The sequence below is a fragment of the Phoca vitulina genome, unplaced genomic scaffold (genome assembly GCF_004348235.1).
Source record: "Phoca vitulina isolate PV1807 unplaced genomic scaffold, GSC_HSeal_1.0 scaffold29, whole genome shotgun sequence".
In the NCBI taxonomy this organism is placed as follows: domain Eukaryota; kingdom Metazoa; phylum Chordata; class Mammalia; order Carnivora; family Phocidae; genus Phoca; species Phoca vitulina.
The window spans coordinates 4838827-4857178 of NW_022589732.1; the positions used below are offsets into that span (position 1 = coordinate 4838827).

Here is an 18352-nt window from a genome sequence, read left to right on the forward strand (position 1 = left end):
AATAAATAAATAAATAAATAAAATGAAGGCCACTGAGAACATCAGGGCACTAGAGCTAAGACAAAGTAAATCCTGGAGGTCAGGGTCCACCTGCTCTATCCAGTGATAAACTGGGGTTTCACAGATTCACTCACATTTGCCAACAGAAGAGTAAGCCTGCAATTGTTCTTAATGCATGGAGGGTTGTGGCTATACTTTCCCTCAGGGTGGCTTCTCTAAGTGCTCACTGCTGACAAACCAAAGAATGCAATGTATCATATCTGGCCAAAACCGTTTTTTGACAGGTGCCTTGGGTTTGCAAGAACTTTCTATTGGCAATGATTTTCGAAGTGTGGTCCTCAGAGAGTAACATAAGCATCACCTGGGGACTTCTTAGAAATGTAAAATTTCAGGTCCCTCCTCAGACCCACTGAATCAGAAATTCTGGGGGTAGGGTCCAGCAATCTGTGTTTTATCAAATCTTCTAGGAAATCCTGATGTATGCTAACACACGAAAAGCACTAACTTAGACTTTGCGTTTATTTTAAGGGCTACCTGTAGTCTACTGGAAGTGAAGTCATCAATGAAAAGTTTCAGGACCTCTAAGGACTAAGTAAGCTGTAAATAATAATACATCTCAAATCCAAGTTAATATTGTGAACAGAGTTCTTATTTCCTTTTACTTCTCTCTCAAAACCACATTATCATCACTTCTGAGTCATGGACAACACCCTTTCAACAGAATACAAATAACCATGCTGTCATTATCACACCACATAAGGAAAAGAAGACAGAAATTTTTGTGCTTATAGCTGGCAAGTCTATGCCAAAATATGCAGCAGAGTGGTCTTGGAACACTCAGCAAGTTAGTAGCAGAGCTCAGAATAGAATTTGCCAATCTAGGTTATACATGCTATAGTTAAGTATGATATCTTTTATACTCTAGAAATCTATGATGAAATTTGCTCTCTAGAATCTAAGTGATATTTCTATGTATCTCAAAAGAAAGCATGTTTTCCTATGTACTTACGTATATAGTCATAATTGGAAGTTAGATTCCAACCTAAGTAAACTTTCTGAAGTAGCCAGAAGACACATATAAGAGGCCAAAATTTACATGTTTGTACAAAGAGCACAATATATATAAATCATGTAAAGTCATAACTTTGTTTTCATTTGTACTTGTGCAAAAATATGTTGTGTATGAGAACATATTTTCAGGCTGTCAGGACTTACAAATATTTAAGTGCATTATTCTAAACATAGGAGAGAGCAATGAAAAACACAGAAAACTCTGTCCTCGTGAACCTTATATTCCAGTGGGGATTAAGAGACAATAAACAAAGTAAATAAATTATGAATAATGTTAGAAGGTGATGATCAAGATGGAGAATAAAGCAGGAGGATGACAGGGAATTGGGGGACATAATTTGCACTTTAAAACTAAGGTGTTAAGGAAGACCTCACTGAGGAAGGTGACATTTGAGCAAACAAATCTTTAAAGAATGTGAAGAAGCAAGTCTTACAGATACCTGAAAAAAGAATTCCAGGCCAAAGGATTAGCAAGCACAATGGCCCTGGGGTGGAAACTTGCATGGTGTATGTGAAGACCATAGAGAGGGCAGGGTGGCCAGAGAGAAGTAAGGAGGAGGGAAGTAGGGAAGAAAGGCAGTGAAGGGGGCTGCGTGTATGCGTACACAGGAGACATGGACAGGATACAAACACCAATCATTTAGGGCCTTGTGAAGCTTTGAGCAGTGTTATGTGAACTAAACTTTTTAACAAGATCACTCCACCTACTATTTTGAGAAAACATGGGTCTCTACCCACAAAAAAGCAACAGCAGAGAGACATTTCCATGGCATGGAATCTCTGTGATAAACAGTGATTGCCTCTGAAGGAGGGCAACTGGGGACAAAGGTGAGAAAAAGACTGAATTTTTACTGTGAACCCTTTTGTACTACTCAGACTCTTAAAAACTGTATCACTGTATTACATTTCAAAATAAAAATTATTTGAAAATAGCCTAGAACAACTAAACTATCCATACCTGCCCCTCAAAAAGAAAAAGAATTTTGGTCCATACTTTGCACAATGTACAGAAATTAACTAAAACTGGATTACAGATCTAAATTTAAGACTAACCACAATAAAGCTTCTAGAAGAAAATGTAAGAGAAAATGTTTGCTATATTGGACTAGGCAGCAATTCTGGATATATGATAAAAGTATGATACATAAAAGAAAAAACTGATCACCTGAACTTCATCAGAATTAAAACACTTCTTTTTGGAAGACACCATTAAAAAAATGTAAGGACAAGTCACAGACCTGGAGAATATATTTGCAAAGCAGATATCAGGTAAAGAGCTTATTTTTTTTTTTTAAACATTTTATTTATTTATTTGACAGAGAGAGACACAGCGAGAGGGGGAACAAGCAGGGGGAGTGGGAGAGGGATAAGCAGGCCTCCCACGGAGCAGGGAGCCCAATGTGGGGCTCGATCCCAGGACCCTGGGATCATGACCTGAGCCGAAGACAGACGCTTGACGACTCAGCCACCCAGGCACCCCTCAGATAAAGGGCTTATAAAGTAGAGTAGTTAAGAACACTCAAAACTCAGTAAGAAAAAAGAAAATCCAACTGCAAAAAATGTGTAAAATATCTGAACACACAGATTTACCAAAATAGATATATAGATGATGGCAAATAAGTTTATGAAAAGATGCTAGACATACTTAGTTATTAAGGAAAAGTAAATTAAATTAATACTACAATGTGATACCAATGCACACTTACTCAAATGTTTAAAAACAAAACTGACAGTAAGTAGAGGAAATGGAACTCACATATACTACTTTGGGGAAGAGCAAATGGTACAATCACTTTGGAGAACTACCTGGCAGTTTCTGGTAAAGTTAATCATACATTTACTATATGACCGGGAAATCCCATCACTTGGTATTTATCAAACTGAAAAGAAAATCGATGTTCACAGAAAAACCTGTATGCAAATGTTTTTGGTGGCTTTACTTATTATTTGTCCCGAGCTAGAAAACACCCAAATGTTCTTTGATTGGTGAATGGATTAAAAAAAACTGTTATATTTATATAATGAACAACTACCCAGCAATAAAAAGGATCCAACCAGTGGTATACACAACAACATGGATGAATCTCGAATGTACTGTATGTTGAACAAGAAAAGTCAGATTCAAAAGCTACATACTATATGACATTCTAATAAAGGCAGAACTATAGGAGGAAAACATAAGTAGTTGTAGGAATATCAGATGGGAGAAGTTGACTAAAAAAGGGCAGGAGGGAATTTTTAGGAGTGATGCAAGTGTATGGTATTTTGTTGTGTTGTTACCTAACTATATATTTGTCAAAACTTACAGAACTGCACATTAAAATTATACCTCAATTTAAAAAACTGCCCTGTCCAGTTTAACTTTAAGAAAATAGATACTGGATAAATATATAAGGATTTAAGGGAAGCTGTTTTATATTATCAAAGAATTCTTTCTATTTACAAAATAGTACAAAATGTACTATTCTCTTAAATAGGCCGCTCCATTGAGGGTATTTTACATTTTGATACAGATTAGCTCTTTTCTGATAAGAGACTAGAAGGCAAAAAAATGGCATGTGGGAACTTGAATCATAAATGATACAACATCTCTGAAATGATCAGGTAAGACCATGGGACAATAAAACAATTTAACATAAATAATGTATTAAACTTAATACATTTAATATATTTTTTCCTCCAGGAAGTTACTGTAGTGAAACAGGTATATTTATTATGATGTTTGTATTTTATTGTCATAAATACTATTTGATATCTAAGAATAGTAAATCTAACCCTGAGCTTGACATGTTAAAAACTAAGCAACTAGGGGCGCCTGGGTGGCTCAGATGGTTAAGCATCTGCCTTCAGCTCAGGTCATGATCCCAGGGTCCTGGGATCGAGCCCCACATCGGGCTCCTGGCTCAGCAGGGAGTCTGCTTCTCCCTCTCCCTCTGCCTCTCCCACTGCTCATGCTCTCTCTCTCTATCTCTGTGTCTCAAGTGAATAAATAAAATCTTTAAAAAAAAAAAACAACTAAGCAACTATTATCACTTAAGGAATATTTGTGCTGTTATATGATGGTGTCACAATGCTGAACAGGCAGTAATTGCATATATAGTTATATAAAATGTGGAAAACATTCCTTGGTTAAAAAAAAAAAAGTACACATATCAGATACATCTCAACTACCAGGTGGTAGAAAAGGTGGGGAACCAATTCTGAGGCAAACTAGCTTTTGGGGTTTTTGGGTTTCCTCTGCATACTCTGTTACTATGAGGGCTAAGCTGGTCTGTGGTAGCTCCAGTCTATTTACAGGAATCCACTGTATGCTTTTAATCTAATCCTCCATGCCCACTATCTATTCTATGCTTTTTTTCCAGGTGCCACATAGTCAAGCCACAGAAACAAAGATAATGTGTTTTTTTTTTTAGTTTTTAAATTTTGTGGATCAATAGCTATAAAAATTACATATCATCTTTCTTTGGACACACTACTGCTATGTTAGCAAACTAACAAGGCAGGAGTTACACTAAAACCCTGAATTATGGAATGGTGTAGCCAACACTGCATTCTGCTCAATTTAGTGCCTTAGAAAATGTGTGATCTCTTAAGTCTTAATACTTAAGTGTTAAGTCTCACTACTGAGAACTGAATATATAGTATCTCTCTTTTTCCTCCTTCAAAAGTCTTTTTTTTTTTTTTAAGATTTTATTTATTTATTTGACAGAGAGAGAGATAGAGAGAGCAGGAACACAAGCAGGGGGAGTGGGAGAGGGAGAAGCAGGCTTCCCGCCGAGCAGGGAGCCCGATGTGGGACTCGATCCCAGGACCCTGGGATCATGACCTGAGCCGAAGGCAGACGCTTAACGACTGAGCCACCCAGGCGCCCCTTCAAAAGTCTTAAAAATGAGATTTTGATCCACTAAACTGGAAACAATATAAAAATGGAAATCTGGCTCCCGCTGAAACAAGTTCTCAAAGCATTTAATTATGTTAGATCTCTTCAAGCACTGGAAAGCTATTTTAGTGGTTTCTTAATGAAAGCAAACTGGGTGCAGGTCATTCTCTTATTTATCAGAACAACTTCTTTTTCAATATTGGTTCCTTCAGTAGCAGAGGTGTGAGAAATAAGTTCTTCTGTACCTGATGAAGTGCTCCTGCTGGTAAGACAATGGCGTCACCAAGGAACTGAATAAGAGTACAGGTTCTGACTCCGTACTCTTCAAGTAGTCTTTGGCGGAGCTTTTTATTCACATACCAACTTTGGTCACGTATCGGATCATGTTCTGGTAGAACTTCAAGGCCTTGTTCTTTTGAAATCTGCAATATGGATTAAAATTAAAATATACACTTCAATTTTAAGTAAGGGAAATGGTAAATTCTCTTCAGTTAAATTCCAATTTTCTTTACAATAACCATCTTTTGTTCTTAGAATCTTATGGAACAATGCATGTGCTTAAGTTAAAGAAAATGATATTCTACAACAATTTGAAAAGCCAAAGGATATTAAAACAATGCTGCACATTGAGATGCTGTTAATAAAGTGGCTCATACTACCACCTTCTCACCCCTTCCATCCACCATGAAGTTTCCATCCATTTGGTTTCTTCTTTACAATCGTTTCAAAAGTATAGCACAGAGATTAGGAAAAGCTTAGTTTAGTAGCTTTTTTGTCAAAAGCCAAACTATCCATATGTATGGACTTAAACATTTCCTGATCTTGCTTTTTTTAAAATGTAAGGACAAAGATAAATACCTTTATATTGCTAACCCTCTAATCTTTGACAAATCAATTTCAAGGGACCCTTTAACTAACCAGTGAAATAATCATTCTGCTTTAAAAAGCATAATTTATAATATTTTAAGTTAAAATACTAGTAGGTATTCTGAGATAAGATAGTAGGTACAGAGCTACAGCTCCTTCACTTCATACTGAACAGAGACAAACCTTAAGTCTACTCTGAAAGAAAATGAAGCATAATAAGAAAAGCAGCAATGATGGTCCCTTGCGAGAAATCCCTGTAATTGCAGATTTGACAAATATTTGAGTAAAGGATTGAACTAATCATTCTAAATTAATATGTCAGTTTCATTCAGTGTCAAACAACTAAATTAAAGGTACGATTAGTCAAAATTTCAGTCTATTCAAATAAGTATAACAGACCAACTGATGTGGTTAAGAGCAGAATTACTGCCTACGTCAACAGCCAAAACTATTAATCAAATTAAAAAAAAGATCCTATCTTCTTTAGATGTTTCTATGACATATGAGTTTTTATATCCTGTAATTTTCACCAAGGGTAAAATCTGACTCATTAACAGATTAGTTCATTACTATAAGGAGACATGGGAGCACTAGCAACTGAGAAGTTGCCATTCAAAAGCCGGCTTTAAAAGGAGCATGAGAAAGGAGCTTTTGACTTTCAGCAACAGTAAGAAGTCCCCTCCTTTTTTGAAGTAAAAATTACCTAATGATCTTATATTCCTGAATGCTAAATGAAGTTACATTAAAAATTACTAAGTCCTTGCTCAAGGTAGAGAGAGAAACTATTTGCAACCTAAATTTATACCTTTTGAAGAAATTCCCTTATTTTGTCAATGTCTTTCCCTGCATAAATATGCCACAGAGCACCAGGTATTTCACTTGAGTCCTTCAATCGTTTTCTTAAAATGTCATCCAAATCTTCTTCCTCAAATTTCTTGAGTATTCCTGAAACATAGGAGAATATTTTCAAATTGGTCATTAAAAACCACCAGAAAGCCAAGTATCCTAGAATTGATCTATCAGAGAGCAGTACAGTGCCTGACTAGATCAGGACTCTTAAAGAGGAAGTAAACCCAATTAAACTGTTACAGAACAGAAAACACTGACCATGCGTAACAAGGGACAGAGTAACAGTAACTTTCCCAGATCATTTGTTTTCTGCAAACCAGGGAACAAGAGATTAAAAACTCAAGGGTTTCTAAATCAAACTTCACCAACTTTCTTCCTGTCCCAAGGGGGTGGTCGTAATAATGATTTGTAGTCATACAGCATTTCCTAACTTACAAAAAAATTTCATGACCACTAATAACTACTTAGTAAGGTAGGCAAGGATCATAACCTCTATTTTACGGGGGGGGGGGGGGGGGGGGGGGGAGGAGGGGAGAGAGAATCCAAAGGAGGGAAGCGCCAGCTCAGCATGAAGCCCGACTCGGGGCTCGATCTCATGACCCTGAGATCATGACCTGAGTGGAAACCAAGAGTTGTACGCTTAACTGACTGTGCCACTCAGGTGCCCCAACTACAGTGAACATTTTAAAGAAATGTTCTTTTGAGAGTAAAAGAAATTTATTGCTTGCTACAAAGAACACATCAGATGTTTCCTAATTTGTAACAGTAAATTCTTTTTTATGTTTAAAGTTGGTTGTAAGGATTTCTTTATTCAGACATTGTTTACAATGTATGCAAGGCACTGTCCTAGAATGTTGGGGATTAGAGTGAAACAAAGACCCAGTCAAGACCTAGCAGAGTAAAAGAGAGTATTAATAAATGTAGGCAAATAAAAATACCACACAGTGTGGTAAATGCAATCACAGGAATACAAAAGGTATCCAAAGACTGGTTCAGTTCTCAAATCTTATGTGTTAACAAAATTATAAATTGGCAACCTCAGAATGATTCCCCAATTTTTTTTTTCCTTTAAATTTTACTGCTTTTCAGGGTGCCTGGCTGGCTCAGTTGGTTAAGCGTCTGTCTTCGGCTCAGGTCATGATCCCAGGGTCTTGGGATCGAGCCCCGCATCGGGCTCCCTGCTCAGCGGGAAGCCTGCTTCTCCCTCTCCCACTCCCCCTGCTTGTGTTCCCTCTCTTCCTGTGTCTCTCTCTGTCAAATAAATAAATAAAATCTTAAAAAAATAATAAAGAATAATGAAAAAAAAGAACAAATGCTATAGGGGTTGATTTGAACAAAGTGCAATGAGTCACAAAAGAGATAATTAACTCTGTGGCGTCACAGGCTTTGAAAAGATAAGTAATCCGAACCACAAGTCACACATTTCTGTATTAGAGCTGGGACTACAACCCAAGTGTGCCTGAGTCTCAAATCCTTGGGAGTGGGGGAGGCAAAGAGTTTATCAGTTATAATCAAGTGTCAATTTAGGAAGCTGAGAAACAGTATAAAAATGAGTTTCTCGTTTGGGGGGAATTTAGGTTGTGTTTTATGGAAGCTGTCAAATACACAGGAAAGTAGAGTGAATACTGTAGGAACCCCCATGTCCTCAGCACCTAGTCACTAAGCTCAAGATACATTCTTGGCTCCAGATACAGAGCTGGTGAGGTATGTGGTGGTTGGGTCATGCATAGAATTTCACATAAAGTACATGTAAACTAGAAAAGGTAAAGAAAAATTCCCTGAGTCGAGGAAAGCCTGGGATTCTGTGAAGTTAGTTACGAAGTAGGGGAGCAGAAGCCAAGGGCACTATGTGAAGAAGAGGCAGTCATTACCAGTGCTGTTTATTTCAGAGGGCAAGCAGTAAGACAACCAGAAAGAAACCACTGAAACCACTTGTCCAATCGTGAATGTTCGCGAGGGCCGCAGTAATAGTAATTTTAGTGAGGCAGCAGGTTTAAGGCCAACCTGAAATGAGCTGAAATGTGAGTAAGAGTTGACAAAGAGCAAAGAATTTGTTATGAAGGCAGGAGCTATAGATAGATGGTGGCAAGGAAGTCTAGTTTTGAAAGTTTTCTTCTGAGAAAGAAGGAATAGTCTAGAGTGTACTTCTACTCTGAAGAAAATAACCAGCACAGAGGAAAAGTTAAAGACCTATTTACACAGAAGGGGATAGCAGATGGAACAAGGTTTCGGAAAGAAATCCAGAGGATGGAATCTAAAACCTATACAATGGATAGAAAGGTTACATCTTAATGACTGAGCCACCCAGGCGCCCCGAAAGGTTACATCTACTTAGGAGAAAAGATCCCTTCTCTCTCTGATAGTAGAGGGGGAAAAAATGAAAAATGTTTTAGGCACAAACCAAATCTAATCAATCTCAGAACCCCAGGACCCACTTTCTATTCTCCAATAAAGTGTTTATAAAGTAAGCTTAGCAGTTTGTTTTCACAAACAGAACAATTAAAGATAGAAAAGGAGCAAATAAAAATACTCATTTCTAAAATTAAAATTTCTAGGGGCGCCTGGGTGGCTCAGTCATTAAGCGTCTGCCTTCGGCTCAGGTCATGATCCCAGGGTCCTGGGTTCGAGCCCCGCATCGGGCTCCCTGCTCCGCGGGAAGCCTGCTTCTCCCTCTCCCACTCCCCCTGCTTGTGTTCCCTCTCACTCGGTCTCTCTCTCTCTGTCAAATAAATAAATAAAATCTTAAAAAAAAATTAAAATTTCTATTATATTGAAAAAAGACAGGTAAATCAAGCACTCTTAAAGTAATAAAGATCAGAATATCCCTATATCCACTGCAATTCTTTCTGCAATCTTTGCTGTTTACTCAGAGGCTGACATTCCAGATAATAAGTCCTAGTGTGTGTGGTTATTCAATTTCATCCCCAAAACCACTATTCAAGTTTCTTTACCTGCTTTTGAGAGAATGCCATTTCCTTTTGCTATGCCAACATAGACTAGAATATTTACAACATCAGAAACTTCAACATGGAGATTTGTTGTTCCTATGTCATGATCTTTAGCAGCAGCTACACCTGTGTATAAAATAGAATTTTATTTGACTGAATACATATCCTAGATAGTCCCCCTAAAATCAGCTCTATGAGGAAAATTTGTTAATTGTAATTTGAGCTTTAGTTTCCTTGTTCCAAAGCCTGCTCCCCAAGAAATTTCCATAAAAAATAAAATTACTAGAAAATGTAAATATTTTGCAAGGAATTAGCAAGTACTTAACTATATTGGCTATTAATATCTAATATACTGTTTGATAGAAATAAGATTTCAATGGATTACTAAAAAATGGATTTAGTAGAGCCTAAAAATCACTAGACAATTTATCTTTGGACAGCAGTTAAAATTTCATATAATTCCAAGTTCACGGAAATGCAAATATATACCTACCATAGGCACTGCACAACCTGGGTCCTAGATCAGGGCGTACAAAAAATCCTGGCAAATGAGAGGCCAAGTTGAATTTTCCTTCTGGATTACAATATTCTGGCAATGGTAGGCTTTTTAAAAGATCTTCGTATCTGAAGAATAACAACATTGACTTCTTTTGAATACAGATTAACATTCTTAGGTGCTTTCATATACAAAATTTTCAGGTTGTTCAAAACATAATACAACCTTTCCTTAAGGATTCTGACAAGTAACACTTTCCTTGACTTCATTCAGTTTAAATGAATGCCTAACACCAGGACAAGCACAGAACAGAAGTGACACTGACTAAAACTGCAATTCTGTTTCTCTAATCATAGCAAATTAAAAGCATAAAGAGAAGGGAGGTCCTAAACAAGACCCCACATCCTTTGATATTAGCATTATTTCCTTTACTTCCCTAACATAAAGACTTTATCCTACTGAGAATACAGAGATTGGGTTTTGTTCTTAATTTATTTTTAATTGACAAGGAAAATGCCTGAAGGTTAAATATGTAGTTCCTTATCCTACTTCTGGGGATAATATCAGCTCAAATTCAAAAACCCAAGCGTTAAAATAACACGTTTTAAAAATATATACCTTGCTGGCATCATAGTCTTGAAGTCTTCTCCTGAAGGGCAATCTTTCAATTTTAAAACAACTGTTTCTCCACTTTTCATTTTTTGTCGTTCTATAAAGAATGCAGTTCATTAGTAAAAGGTAATTTCTGCCTTTTAATTTTTATTAATGTTTGGAGAAGAAGGAAGAAATGTAAAACGAATGATGATTATTGTATAGGAAGTATTTAATGAATGCTTGCTTATTGAGTTTAATTTCTTATGTACTTATATAGTATTAGGACTTTTATTCCTTATGTATTTAGGTATTTGTAATACTGCAAAAATATTCTTTAAAAATCTGTTTACAATTGTTATTGAAACTAGTCTTAACATTTTTAATTTTCTAAGTGTTTTACATAACATATAATTCTCAGAGATTTATGGGGTTGCCAAAAATATTCCCTATATGATATAAGGAAACATAGTTTAAATAACTTATTTATGGTCAAAGGAAACTAGGGGTGGAACAAAGGAATAAGACCCAGTCTCTTGTTTCCAAGTATTTGTCTCTTCTTTATTAGCTAAAGTAATATAGAAGTTTCAAAGATTAAAAATCTGTTAAGTCATATTTGCAATTTATAATTTTGGGGGGATATATTTCAGAAAACAGTAAAACAAACAAAAAACAACATACTTGAAACTTCTTCAAAACCATCCCAGAATTCCTTAACATTGGCATTCGAAATAATGCTGTCTTTGCAGTTCAGGAGATCAGCTTGGTGGTCTCCAAAATCAAGACTAATTGACTCCGCCTTCCACAAGCTAATGTTCATTTTCTTATGCACACCAGAAACCACTGCAGGCTTATAAATAAATAAATAGACAGATCGATAAGTTAAAAGGTATATGGACACTTCCAAAATTTGATTTTATACACATATACAACAAACAGATAACATGTTAAGTTTTAGGACTAATGACAAATTGTGAAAATAAAAGGGACTACTGAAAATAGTCCCTGACCTGAAAAGATGGACATAATATACTGTCAAAGAGAGTAAGAGAGAATGCCATGTAGAATAGATTGCCATTTTTTAAAATTAAAGTTAACATGTAGTACATTTTCAGGAAAGAAGTCTTAAAGGACTAGATTAAAAATTTCAGTTCTAGGTAGTATAAATATGGATTTTTGGCTGCTTTATTTATAGACTAATTTTTGAAGCTAGAACATAACCTACTTATGTATCTATATGTGTGATAGATATAATAAGATTTTAACAGAACACATATAGTCCTTGAGATTAAAACATAATTTGTATCACTTAAAACACATACACACGTTCTTTACCTCCATAAGGATCATGATAAATAAAAATATTAAACAACCAGGCAAAATATTAAATTTCAAGCTTAATGGCTGACTCCCTGAAAGTAAATCTCTCCTTTGAAATCATATGAATTTGAATTCCCTCAAGGCTATCTAACCCAAAACTAACAACTGAAGATTTAAAAAGCTTCTAGAACTCCAATGCCGATGTAAAAAAACCTCTACAACAATCTGATATACTATCCCCAAGGTTTTGGGTTTTTTAAATTCCTTTATTATAAAAGAAGCAAATGTCTGGGATATAGAGAACAAAGAAAGTTGTGACTCTCTTGTAAAATACACTATTTATTAAGTCATCTTAAACTTCATTAAGATAATTATATTTCAGGAACCACAGAGCAGAATAACCTCTAGCTAGGGTTCTTATCACAAAAGATATCTCAAAAGAAAAGAAAAACAAAAATCACCTTAAATCTGGTTAACTACTTACTTGGGGGACCACTCCATTAAACTTCCCTTCAACAGGCTAATAATATATCCAACTATAAAAAATAGGTTCAGCTGTTAATTAACTATTGTTGGCAATTCAGATATTAATTCCCAGCCCGTATTGTGGCTAACCAGTAATACTCCTATCCAGCCCTATGCCACGCTTTCTAATGGTAGTCATATTGTCAAAAAAATGAGGGGCAAATTAGCTAGCATATTAGAATATTCTCAAGCAGAACTCTTAGGCTACCATCATCATCATCTTCGCAAAATACTGGAAACCTTCCTATTTTGATTCCTTGCCTACAGCCTTATTTTCCTCTAATTCAACTCCAATCTGCTTTGCTGTCAGTTATTTTAATATGTCAATCTGATTACTTTGACTCATCAATTAAAACTATCATCTACAGGATAAAATTCAAACTCCTTAGTGTAATAATCAAAGGCCCTTCATAGGGCGCCTGGGTGGCTCAGTTGGTTAAGCGACTGCCTTCGGCTCAGGTCATGATCCTGGAGTCCCGCATCAGGCTCCCTGCTCAGTGGGGAGTCTGCTTCTCCCTCTGACCCTCCCCCCTCTCATGTGCTCACTCTCTCTCATTCTCTCTCTCTCAAATAAATAAATAAAATCTTAAAAAAAAAAAAAAAAAAGGCCCTTCATAATCATAACCCTAACTACCATTTCTCACCATTCTCCCACAGAACTCTTTTATCTATGTTCCAAACAAAACTACTTAACAGTACCCCAAGCACCCGATGCTCTTTATTTCCAACCTCTTGTTCACATCTAGAAAAATTTCACTTAACCCCTGAGGCATCAATTCAGACTAGCATTTCTGAATTAGTACTCTAGCCTAGTCATTCCCTTTTTTGGGTTTTTACAGCACTTTAACAAAGTTCTTAGAATATTTAACGTACTTATTAAAATATTTACTTGACAGCTCAAGCACATACCAAATCAAGTGGTCTAAATTATGACCTGCCAATGGCATCAGGGCTTCAAGGGGAGCCAACGAGAAAACAAAGGAAAAAACAACAACAACAAAAAGGAAATAAAAAGCTAAATATTGTGTATGTGTGATACATGGGTATGAATTTTTTCTGGGGAGAAAGGAACCAAGTTTTCTTCACATTGTGAAAAGGATTAGTGACCTAAAAAGATTAATAAGAACCACTAGCACTAAAGTTTACTCATCTTACTTATTTTTATATCCTTAATGGCCAGCACAAAGACTAGATTTTATTAGGAGCTCAATAACTATCTGTTCAATGAAGAAAGTAAAATAAAATTGCAAACGATGTATTCCAGAAAGCAAGAAAAAAACAACATAATACTAAATCATGCAAATTCTTAATTTTGTTCACAATTTCTGCATTAATGTAATAAACTGCCCTCTGAAATGTGTCTCAAACATTCTATGAAAACTCTGGTCAAAGAGAGTATCATTTTCATCATTGAACAGAATGAAATAATGTCATTCAAGATCTGATGAACTAATGTATAAAAAAATGTTCTATGGATGAACATTAAAGGCAAAAACATCTACATAACTTTTGGTTAGTCTGAGGCAAATGCTTCTGTAGATATGAATCTGTTAACTGGACTAAGATGCAAATGTAAAAAAAGGAAGTACCAAATTTTATAAAATATATGGCTTTATTAAAAGTCTGTTGACTGATAGCTAAAAAATATAACATCAATCAGTGCTTCCCTTTTAATTCATATAAATCTGACCAAAAAATAAGAATTCAGAAACAGTAATTCTGTTAACCTTTTTGTTTTTGATCTTACTTCCAAATGTGTTAAGTACTATCTTTCCCCTTTCTTCCTATCCAACCAGTTTTAGTTTCACTAATTAGCTTAAAATACTCACTTGTCCATGTTTCCAACACTCTTTGAAAAGCTTCCAATTATTAATATTTTTATAATCCTTAAGCCACAGAATATGCTGCTCACAGATCCAAGAATGTGGTATATCACTGTACAATTTATTGTTTTCCTCCATGGGTGATTTTCTGCTCTCTTTAGGTTCTTCTTTCAGCTCTGGTTTTACATTTATTTTAGAGGCTTTAGTTGGTGGAATTTTGTTTTCAACAACTGAAGCAATTATGTCATCAAGAATGTTTGGCATAGTCCTTCCACTTTTACCACTCTATTAGGGAAAAAGTTATATATTAAGAGGAAATGTATACATCTTTAAACTTTCACTCTGGTTTACTCCTAACATAGCAAACAACCAACACAAACATTTTATGTGCCTTCAAGAATATGTAATCATGTCAGTGAATATACATCTATAGTCCCTACGCTGTTCCTAACAGATATGAACCAGAGTTTGGTGGTCTTCTATGTGAGAAACTACCAGGTCCCCAGAAACTGTAAGTGTGGCCCTTTGTATTATTTTAGGACTAGTGCAGAGGAGATAGATGGGTGGAATCTCCCATATACTTTTAAAGATCACTAAAAATTTGTGCCTACCTATACAACTATTGTTTTTTCATTTTCTTCTGGTGCATAATTAAAACAAAAACTGATTACTAAATATTTTTAGTAACAAAACATTAACCATGTGATTTATTTCCCCTACAGGATACATTGTTTTCAAATTCTGAAGGAGACTCTTAGGGCTCTTCTGGCATTAAATGCCTCTCCCCCAACCTTTTTCACCTGGGGGGGAAAACCCAAATCTCCAGCTTTTAAGCCATGAGATTTATACTACAATTGGGAGCATGCCTAGTAATAAGTGTCTTTTATTTCATTTGCATCTATTTCTTGTGTGGTTCACAGCCAAATCTAAATTTAAGGTCCATATGAAAACCAAAAATCTGGCATCTTACTCACTGGGGTTCCCATTGAATACACTGGGGCAAAGGCAATGCCAGCGTCTGTAGAACCCACACGGAGCTTGCCAGCAGTTGTGGTCAGCAAATCTCGTAAAGTTGAGCCCTGTTCATTATTCTGGGACACAGGAGGTGATGTTCTGCTATTTGGAGAATCAGGGTTGTCTTGTTCTCTCTCTTCTTTAATTTGCTTTTCAAGGGCAAATTCTTTGTTTTCTGAAATACAACATTTACAAAATTCAAATAAAATTAAGCATGCTGCTAAAGTACAGAAAAAACCGGGACCCTACATTTGATAGTGAGAGGTAAAAAGTGTAGCACTAGTGATTTATTCACCTGAACACACACCAGAGGATGGGTTAGATCCTTCAAAATGGAGTCAAACAGTTTGAATATGAAAAGGCCTTCCTCAATATCTTACACATGTAGCTGAGTTTGCACCTGTCACAAATGAAAAATGCTACAGCTAAGACAGGGAGAAAGTATAGTTTAAATTACAAATCTACTGCCCTGGTGGCTTTAATGATATGCTCATCCACAAATGATTCTCTAACTGATTTTGATACAATCATAGGAAGGTGAGTTCCTAACAACAGAAAACAAATGTTTTCCTGAATCTAAACCATTCATAATGCAAGCAAAAGACAAATGTAAATTGTAATAAGTGAATATTACATATTAATGTACATTGTCAGTTATATTATGGTCCTCTATTATACACTTAATTATATTCACCTTTTTTTTCCTCTCTGGACTTCTGTTCTGCAAGATCTGCTAACCAGTGCAGTGGTGACTGGGATTCTGGAGGAGTTAACTTGCTGTCTGTGCTTACGTCACTCCCTGGGCTGCTGTTGCCATTACTCTCAGACTTCTGAGGGTTATTTTGCTGCTGAGACTCAGGCATGCACAGAGAAATTTTATTACTGTGATTAAGAACATTCTGTAAAACCTGTAAAGGTAGAACAATTAAACTTTTAAAATACTACTTTTTCAATTATTCAGAGTTAAAAGTAGTAGTTATATTTATACAGTAACAAAGAAAACATAAGTTTACAAAACACAAGTCCTAAATTGGATTTCAAATATCAAAGCTGATTAATTTAACCATGCGTTTCATTTGAATAATTAGAAAGTTGTACTCACTTGAGATACACCATTCATTGCAGGAAAATTTCCAACTTGTATATTCTGTTTGTTAGTGCAATGACAATGGGATTTAATACCATATTTTTCTCTAAGAGCGTGCATCGCATCTAGAAGATCTGTCAAAACTACAAAAAATAATAGTGGTTAATAAAAGGATTGCCCCTAGTTGTTAAGATCATAAAATTTTTCCTGTTTATCTTGTGCAGGTTTTCTTGTGTTCTTTCACTTTTCTTTCCGTTTTTTTTTTCCATCTCTTCTATTTCAGGTTTGATCATTCAGCCAAGTTCATGTTCTCTATTTTCTCTCTTACCTCTACTATTAAAAATTCAGTATGCTCAAAAAGGGGAGAATATCATAAATCTAATAAGCATTTTCATTACACTCTAGTTTTCCCCCTCTAAAATGGTTCCTCTGGCTTTCTTCATCATTGGGGCTGGGCTTACCTTGCTAGCTTTATTACATAGAAGATTCTAAGAACTGAACAAAAACAATTCAAGATTAGAAAAACCTTACCTCTCCATTCCATTATACCCCTACATACTCCTAAATAATCTAGAGCAAGCAAGAGTTATTACACTACTAAGTAAATAATTTGCATTTATACTTACCAGAACCAGGTATAATTTGAGTTGGCATTAAATGTTTGTGATCATGAGGCTGTCCCTTCACACACTTCATCCAAGCATACAGTTCTTTATCTGTATGATTACAACATATTTATTTTTATATGTCATGGTTTTATAATTATAAAATTGGTGGTTTGTATAAAAAGAGCTTAACAGGGGCGCCTGGGTGGCTTAGTCATTGGGCAACTGCCTTCGGCTCAGGTCATGATCCCAGGGTCCTGGGATCAAGCCCCGCATCGGGCTCTGGAGCCTGCTTTTCCCCCTCCCACTCCCCCTGCTTGTGTTCCCTCTCTCGATGTGTGTCTCTCTCTGTCAAATAAATACATAAAATCTTATTTGACAGAGAGAGAAAGCACAAACAGGGGGAGCAGCAGGCAGAGGGAGAAGCAACAGCCCCCCCTCCCCCCCACCGAGCAGAGAGCCTGATGCGGGATTCAATCCTAAGACCCTGAGACCATGACCTGAGCCGAAGGCAGATGCTTAATCAACTGAGCCACCCAGGTGTCCCAAAAGCTTCACAATTATATAAAATGTCAATGGTAGGCTTCAAATGTTCGGTTTTTTAAAAATAAGACAGTTCCATCATTCTGATAACTTTATAAAAACAAGGTACAAAATTGATATGTTATTTAGCCTTTTCTAAAGTTACCATTATTTATTGTCATTAATGTATTTGTTACCTCTATCTTCCTTATTTGATTTTAGCTTCTCTGTCGCTCATCCCCTATTATCTCTTCACTATTTTCTGTGCCCAACAGGGCTGTCGCCTGATCTTAGTACATCAGAAACTGACACAAATTTGAGGCTACTGCTCTTTTCCTTTTATGCTTTAAAGACATGTAGAGGAACTGCCATGGGATGTTAAAAAGCTGCTATTTTATACACAATATTTGTTATTAGTGCCTTCAAACAAGGCTCCATACCTGGAGTTGTAAACATATTAAGGCACAGCATGAGGCAAATAATACACAGGAAAAATATTGTTATCTTGATCTCAAGGATATCTTTTTCTATAAATTTGATGACACAGATAGCTACTTATGTTGTAGCTGTTAATAGATGCAATAAATATCAGAAAGCTCATTTTATTCAGCATAAAAAATCTACAACTATTATTTCATGAAAAGCTGCAGACTAAATAAAATTCAAATCCAGTCTAAAGTGTCTAAAACTGGTTTTCTTTAAAAGCTTTCCTTTTTTTTTTTTTTTTTTTAAAGATTTTATTTATTTATTTGAG

At 35.8% G+C, this 18352-nt stretch overlaps 1 protein-coding gene across 8 annotated transcripts in view; it reads right to left on the minus strand.

The window, feature by feature from the left end:
* JMJD1C (jumonji domain containing 1C) overlaps nucleotides 1–18352 on the minus strand; it is a 338905-nt gene that overhangs the window by 5120 nt on the left and 315433 nt on the right. For all 8 annotated transcript variants that reach the window (XM_032423900.1, XM_032423899.1, XM_032423906.1 and 5 more), the window contains 11 exons: nucleotides 17098–17187; nucleotides 16487–16614; nucleotides 16079–16292; nucleotides 15345–15559; nucleotides 14377–14655; nucleotides 11384–11552; nucleotides 10730–10820; nucleotides 10109–10239; nucleotides 9619–9741; nucleotides 6624–6763; nucleotides 5197–5373 (listed from right to left, as the gene is read on the minus strand). In XM_032423900.1, the coding sequence (XP_032279791.1) occupies nucleotides 5197–5373; nucleotides 6624–6763; nucleotides 9619–9741; nucleotides 10109–10239; nucleotides 10730–10820; nucleotides 11384–11552; nucleotides 14377–14655; nucleotides 15345–15559; nucleotides 16079–16292; nucleotides 16487–16614; nucleotides 17098–17187 (1757 nt within the window). The remainder of the gene's footprint in view (nucleotides 1–5196; nucleotides 5374–6623; nucleotides 6764–9618; nucleotides 9742–10108; nucleotides 10240–10729; nucleotides 10821–11383; nucleotides 11553–14376; nucleotides 14656–15344; nucleotides 15560–16078; nucleotides 16293–16486; nucleotides 16615–17097; nucleotides 17188–18352) is intronic.